This window comes from Octopus bimaculoides, chromosome 7 (assembly GCF_001194135.2).
Source record: "Octopus bimaculoides isolate UCB-OBI-ISO-001 chromosome 7, ASM119413v2, whole genome shotgun sequence".
NCBI classification, from domain to species: Eukaryota; Metazoa; Mollusca; class Cephalopoda; order Octopoda; family Octopodidae; genus Octopus; species Octopus bimaculoides.
The window spans coordinates 109,738,933-109,745,689 of NC_068987.1; the positions used below are offsets into that span (position 1 = coordinate 109,738,933).

The 6,757-nt window shown below is 39.3% G+C and overlaps 1 protein-coding gene across 1 annotated transcript in view; it reads right to left on the reverse strand.

Moving 5' to 3' along the window:
• LOC106878539 (serine/threonine-protein phosphatase 6 regulatory ankyrin repeat subunit B) overlaps positions 1 to 3,116 on the reverse strand; it is a 187,752-nt gene extending 184,636 nt beyond the window's left edge. Inside the window, exon 1 of the mRNA XM_052969466.1 lies at positions 2,454 to 3,116. Within this exon, the coding sequence (XP_052825426.1) occupies positions 2,454 to 2,942 (489 nt within the window). The 5' untranslated portion in view covers positions 2,943 to 3,116. The remainder of the gene's footprint in view (positions 1 to 2,453) is intronic.
• Between the last annotated feature and the right edge of the window lie 3,641 nt (positions 3,117 to 6,757).

Here is a 6,757-nt window from a genome sequence, read left to right on the forward strand (position 1 = left end):
GTGTGTGTGTGTGTATATGTGTGTGTGTGTATGTGTGTTTGTCTCCACTACCGTTTGACAACCCAGTGTTGGTTAGTTTACATCCTCGTAACTAAGCGGTTCGACAAAAGAATCCGATAGGACAAGTACCAGACTTAAAATAAATAATCCTTTCTACTATAGGCACAAGGCCTGAAATTGTGGTGGTGGTGGTGGGGGCTAGTCGATTAGATCGACCCCAGTACATAACTGGTACTTATTTCATCGACCCCGAAAGGATGAATGGCAAGGTCGACCTCGGCGGAATTTGAACTCAGAACGTAGTGACGGGCGAGATACCGTGAAGCATTCCGTCCATCGTGCCGACGATTCTGCCCGCTCGCCACCCTGACTTAAAATAAACAACAGGATTGATTTCTTCGATTAAATTCTTCTAGGCTGTGCTCCAGCAGGGTCGCAGTCGAACGACTGAAATATGTAAAAGATAAAAGATTAAGATAAAAGGATTATATTGTCCCAAAGCTACAAATTGGTAAAGAAGTGGAACAGTTTATACAATCGATTCCGGAGTGAGGAAAAAACAATGACGTCATTAACAAAATTGGAATTCAGAAGAGAATTGGATGGTGAATACCATTTAGACCTGACCTCTGCCGTTTTTGCCATAACTCCGTGTATTCTAGGGGAACAAATAATGCATCGCGAAGACATGTAGTTGTTAATTATGAGAGTCATAGTATATTACTGGTATCTAATTTATTGTTTATCTTTTACTTGCCTCAGTCAGTGGACTGAGACCACGCTGGGGTATCGTCTTCAAAGGTTTGGTCGAACAAATCGACTCCACTAGTTATTTTTTTAAAGTCTGGTACTTATTTTATCAGCTTCTTTTGCCAAATGCTCCAGCATGACCGCAGCCGCATAGCTGACACAAATAAAATAAGTAAAAGAATACGGCTACGTGACAAACCTATACTGGTTGTTAAGCGGTAGTAGGGGACAGACAGACAGACACACGCACACACGCGCAGTTTCCGTCAACTAAATTCACTCACAAGGCATTAGTCGAACCGGGACTATAGAAGAAGAGACTTGACCAAGGTACCACACAGTAGAACTTGAACCCGAAATCACTTGGTTGCAAAACAAGCTTCTTAGTTATACGACCATGCCCATGGAAACTCGAATGAATGAAAGATAAAGTCGAAATACAAAGTCAACTCCCGTAAGATTTGAACGCAGGAAGCTGGAGCATTGATGCAGGCAACGAAAAGGAACCTCTACGCGGACGCTACACCTGTCAAAAATAGCTGCCATGTCTTCAAAATATATTTTAAGGCCGTCTTAAAAATGGACGGATACGTTTAATGTTGTTAATGATAAATAATAATGCGTGATAACAGCTGGAAAGCCTTTGTTCGTAGGTCTAATCTAACAGGGATGACATAGGGACTAGACAACAATAACAACGTGAAGAATCTAGCGGAGGGTTGTTTGTGCCAAATCTTTTTCCTTCGGGAAAATAACTACCGGTTACAACTAGTTACAACAACAATATTGGGATATATTTATTAAGATTGCTTTCATATTTAAGCATAAAACCACAAGCATATAGAAGGGGGGGGGAAGAGGCCTTCTGGAGTTCATGCAGTTCTTAAAACCCTTGGTGGTTTAATTGAAATAGATTTGGGTTCAATTCGGAATCGAAACCGTGTCTCGGGTTTAACATGTTACGAGCTTATTATCTGGTGACGGTCATCGTAAGTATGAAATATATTTTGTGTGTGTGATAAAGAGAGAGACTTTATATTTATTACAGAGAATTGGAAGTTGTGAGCTTCATACCTTTCCCAATAGTATTAGTGACGTAAGAGAAGTTAGGCAATTTCGAACGGGAACTGAAACCGAGTTATTCGCTTGGATTCCTGTAAGCTTACCTCTTGTGATCTTCCAATATGTCTTATATTGGTTTCACATTTTGGCACAAGGTCAGCAATTTTAGGGGAGGGGACAAGTCGATTACATCAGCCCCAATGCTCGACGGGTACTTATTTTGTCGACCCCGAAAGGATGAGAGGCAAAGTCGATCCCGGTGGAATATGAACTCAGAACATTAACGACGGACGAAATGTCATTAAGCCTTTTGCCCGGCGTGCTAACGATTCTACCAGCGCGCCGCCTTCAATATGTCTTATATTAAAGGTAAGACAAACATCCTATAAGTTAAATAAACAAAAGCAAGGAGAGGAGGAAGAGGACGAGAAAGAAACTGAAGAAGAAAAGAAGGAAAATGAAGAAAAAGAGGAGGAGGGCGAAGAAGAAGAAGAAGAAGAAGAAGAAGAAGAAGAAGAAGAAGAAGAAGAAGAAGAAGAAGAAGAAGAAGAAGAAGAAGAAGACCATCGACGAGAACAACGACTATGTTGATGCGAAGGTCGATGGACGCGACTGAACGAACGACTGAACGAATCACTCACCTTATCTGCTTCGTTCACCTCCTTGTGGTCCTTTTCCAACGTTTTCATTCGCATCTCAGTCCCCAACCAGTCTTTCTTCTGACATAACGACAACAAAGTTTCGGAAGTCGCCCATTGTTGGGGAGTTTTCGCAGGAGGTGCTTCCTTATTGCTATTATCCTTCAAGCCGTTTACTTCGGAACCCTTTCTGTGTTGCGAGGGAGTTTTCTGTTCGGAATTTTTTTGTTCTGAGCCTTTTTGCTCAGAGTTTTTTTGTTCCGGGTGTTTGGGATCAGAATTTTTCTGGTCGGCAGTTTTTTGGTCAGAGTTTTTCTGTTCGGAGTTTTTGGGCCCATGAGTTTTTTTCTCGTGGGTTTTCTTCTCCGAAGCCTTCTGTTCTGAACTGGGAGTAGTTTCGCCAGTTTCATGAGGGTTTTCACTAGTATCACTCACCGCGCTTTTAGTCGAGGTGATAATCCGTCTACTCGGTCTGCGTGTGATTTTCTTCATAGCTAGGCCAAAGATACAGCTGCTTAAAGACGGTCGTCGTACAAAATCTTGATACAAGTTTCAAATTCGACCAAATCGCAGTTGTTTGTTATTTACCATGTTGGTCTGCATTTAATCAGTCGAACGTATAGAGTTCGTATTTACAGCTATCCACCTACCATCCGTCTAACGATAGCCTACGTCACGGACTGATGCTGTGGACAATGGAAGGACTGCCTCCCCTTCCTCTACCTTTCTCTACTTTCCACTACCTTCCTTTTTTTCGCCACTTCACACTTTCTTCACCCCGCCTCTCTCTCCCTTTCTATCTAATTTCTTTCCTCCCTTTATGGCTACATTCTTTCTTCCTCTCTTTTTATTGACCAATTCTCTCACACTCCTACCTATTAGACATAGTTTTTGTCTCTCCCTCGCTTTATCATTTGATTTTCACTCCACACTCTCCTCAACCCACTGCCGCCTGCTCTCCTCTATGCACGCCCTTTCCCACTGTCGTCTGCTCTTTTCAGAATACTAACATTGTTCAACTTTACCTCAGACTTCCGTCAGTCACTCCCAATGTACACTGTCATACAAACTCTCTCTCTCTCTCTCTCTCTCTCTCTCTCTCTCTCTCTCTCTCTCTCTCTCTCTCTCTCTCTCTCTCTCCCCCTCTCTCATATGTAAAACAGTCTCACTGCCTTTCCTCACTTAAATTCTCTCTCTCCCCCTCTCTCTAAATGTAAGCATATATGGGTGTTAGTGTGTATGCATATGTATCTGTATTTATATATGCGTATCTGTATGTGTGTCTTATACATACATATGTATGTATAGACACACACATATGTGTATGCATAGTCACATACATATATATAGTGATAGATACAGATACATGCATACATATATATACGTATGTATGTGTATGTGTGTGTGTATTCATACATATACATACATGCAAACATGCAGACATACATAAAAACGCACGCACCGACATACAGACACACACTAGCATATCATGAAGTCTTCAAAATAAAAACATCCGTTTCAGTTCATTATATATTTAGCTCATATATATAAATATATTATTACTTTGAATATGAATATTTTTATTACTCATTGAGTTCTCTACTAAAAATGCAGAAATATTGTCGTTGTATTTACCACATATTACCATTATCCTCCTCCTCCTCCTCCTCATCTCATCATCATCATCATCATCATCGTCGTCGTCGTCGTCGTCGTCGTTGTTTTTGTTGTTGTTATTATTATTATTATTATTATTATTATCATTATTATTATTATTATTATTATTATTATTATTATTATTATTATTATTATTATTATTATTATTATTATTATTTACCGTCTTTGCGGTGCCAGCTGTTCCGTACCAGTGAACTAAGGTAACAGCCCTTATTTTTCAAGCACCATCCGGAATATTCGAGCGGTTCCAAGTAGTGCTATTTTCTGCAAGTGCTCCACCCTTATTGAAGCCCCTATTTGTTCCATGTACTTCCCAAGATTTTTACTCATTGTTTCCAGGGCTCTGACAATTATTGGTAATACTGTCACCTTTTTCGTCGACCACAAGTGCTTAAACTCCCAAGCTAACCTGTCATGTCTATCGACTTTTATTTCTTCTTTATCGCATACCTTGTCAGCCGGGCATGTTATATCTATGATCCAGCATCGTTTGTTTTCTTTCTCAATTAACACTATGTCTGGTTTCCTATTCTCTATCTCATAGTTGCACTGAAACGTAAAATCCCATAGGATCTTTGCATTATCATTTTCGATGATGCCTTCGGGTTTATGTTCCACTTTTTTGTTCTGTCAAGTCCATACTTGTTGCAAAATGTCCAATGGACAATCCTTACTATATTTTCATGACGTCTCTTATATTCTTTCTGAACTAGTGGCGTACATTGACTGGTAATCTGCCATACGGTTTCACTATTTTGTCCACGAATTCTGCACATATCACTTTCTGATGTGTTGTCTATTCTGTATTTGATGTAATTGGTTCTTAATGCTTGCTCTTCGGCAGCAAACATTAGAGCCTCCGTTTCCGGTTTTAAATCACTTTTAGTCATCCATAGCCATCTTTTTTCTCTGTCTGTCTTATCTTCAACATCTCTACGATATTGTCCATGCATTCTTTTCTTTATCCACCTATTTTCAGTTTCATTGATTCTCAAGTGCTTGTATAATGCTTTATCTTTGCAATCTTCTATCCTACACAAGCCTGACCTTCTTACTTCCAATACTAGTGGTTTTGTGGCATTTTTTACATACCATGCTATGCTGTTTTCTTCCGCTCTAATGATGTGTTCGCATCAAATCAGTCCTCTTCCCCCTCTTTTTCTTGGTACATACAGTCTGCCTGTGTCACATTTTGGGTGGAGTATCCCATATCTAATCAGCAACTTCCTTGTCTTTCTGTCTCAGCTGTTTAGTTCGTCTACTCTCCATGCGATTACCCCTGCTCCATATCTAAGGAGTGAAACCTCCCGGGTGTTGATAGTTTTAATCTTATTCCGTCCGTTTAATTTCGACTTAAGGATCCAGTCTCAGTCTGCCCAAATACTCCATCGTAAATTTTTCTGTCATTTCTTTCTCCATCAATTTATCCATTTCCCAAATCTCCAAGTACTTATAGCCCGTCTCTTCTATCTGCTTCATAACATCCCCCGACGGTATCGCTAGCCCGTCCATACATTTGATTTTGCCTCTCTTCAAGTCTAACACACCACACTTTTTCAGTCCGAACTCCATTCTGATAACAGCACTGAAACTATACACCGTATCAACGAGGAAACTGACTCGGGATTCATCTTTACCATAAAGTTTGAGATCATCCATGAATAACAAGTGGTTGACTTTTTGTTGGCGGCTCTTGAATACATACCCAGCCTTTGCTTTCCACAGAATCAGTGTTAGTGGTATCATGCACAGTACAAAGATCAGTGGGGACAGGCAGTCCCCTTAGAAGATGCCTCTCCTGATTTCTATTGTCCCTAAACTTTTTCCATATGCTGACAGTTCTATCTTCCACTTCGCCATACCTTTTCCCTACTGTTTTTTATAATAATAATTTCGAAAAAGTATGACGAAGAATTATTATTATTGAATGAGAGAGCAGTGCATGCCATCAAAGTGACATTGGGGTGCAGATATACAAAATCCAATATACACATCATGACTACCCGTCTGATTAGGATACACCAGGCACATGCATCACAACCGTGTGCGCGACATGGTGGTCTCATATCAAGATAAACAGCGGATGAGCTTGTAGGTAGGGCCCAGTTAGAATTTTCTTCAGGTCGAGTAGCCTATCCCACTCAAAAGGTCCCTGAATAAGGTTTGTTTAAGGAGGATGAACGAAACACCTATGTTTCCAGAGGTAAATTATTCAAACCCCCAAAAGGATTCCTCCCAAAATATGGCTATGATGCACCCCCACTACTTCTACTCGTCATCAGAGATGCACATATCGTCAGCCACTAAAGGACATGCTCAACTGGTTAAGGTCAAACAACTGACAAGCAAATCTGTAGTATTGAGCAGAATATTTGCTGTAGCCCATCTTTTTATACCAAGACAAAACATGTACGTGATAACTCTTTCAATCAGCTAAGATTAGAGCCACTGCCTGTATAATAATAATAATAATAATAATAATAATAATAATAATAATAATACTAATAATAATAATAATAATAATAATAATAATAATAATAATAATAATAATTATTATTATTATTATTATTATTATTATTATTAAAAATAAAACTACTGAATAATAATAATAATAATAATAATAATAATAA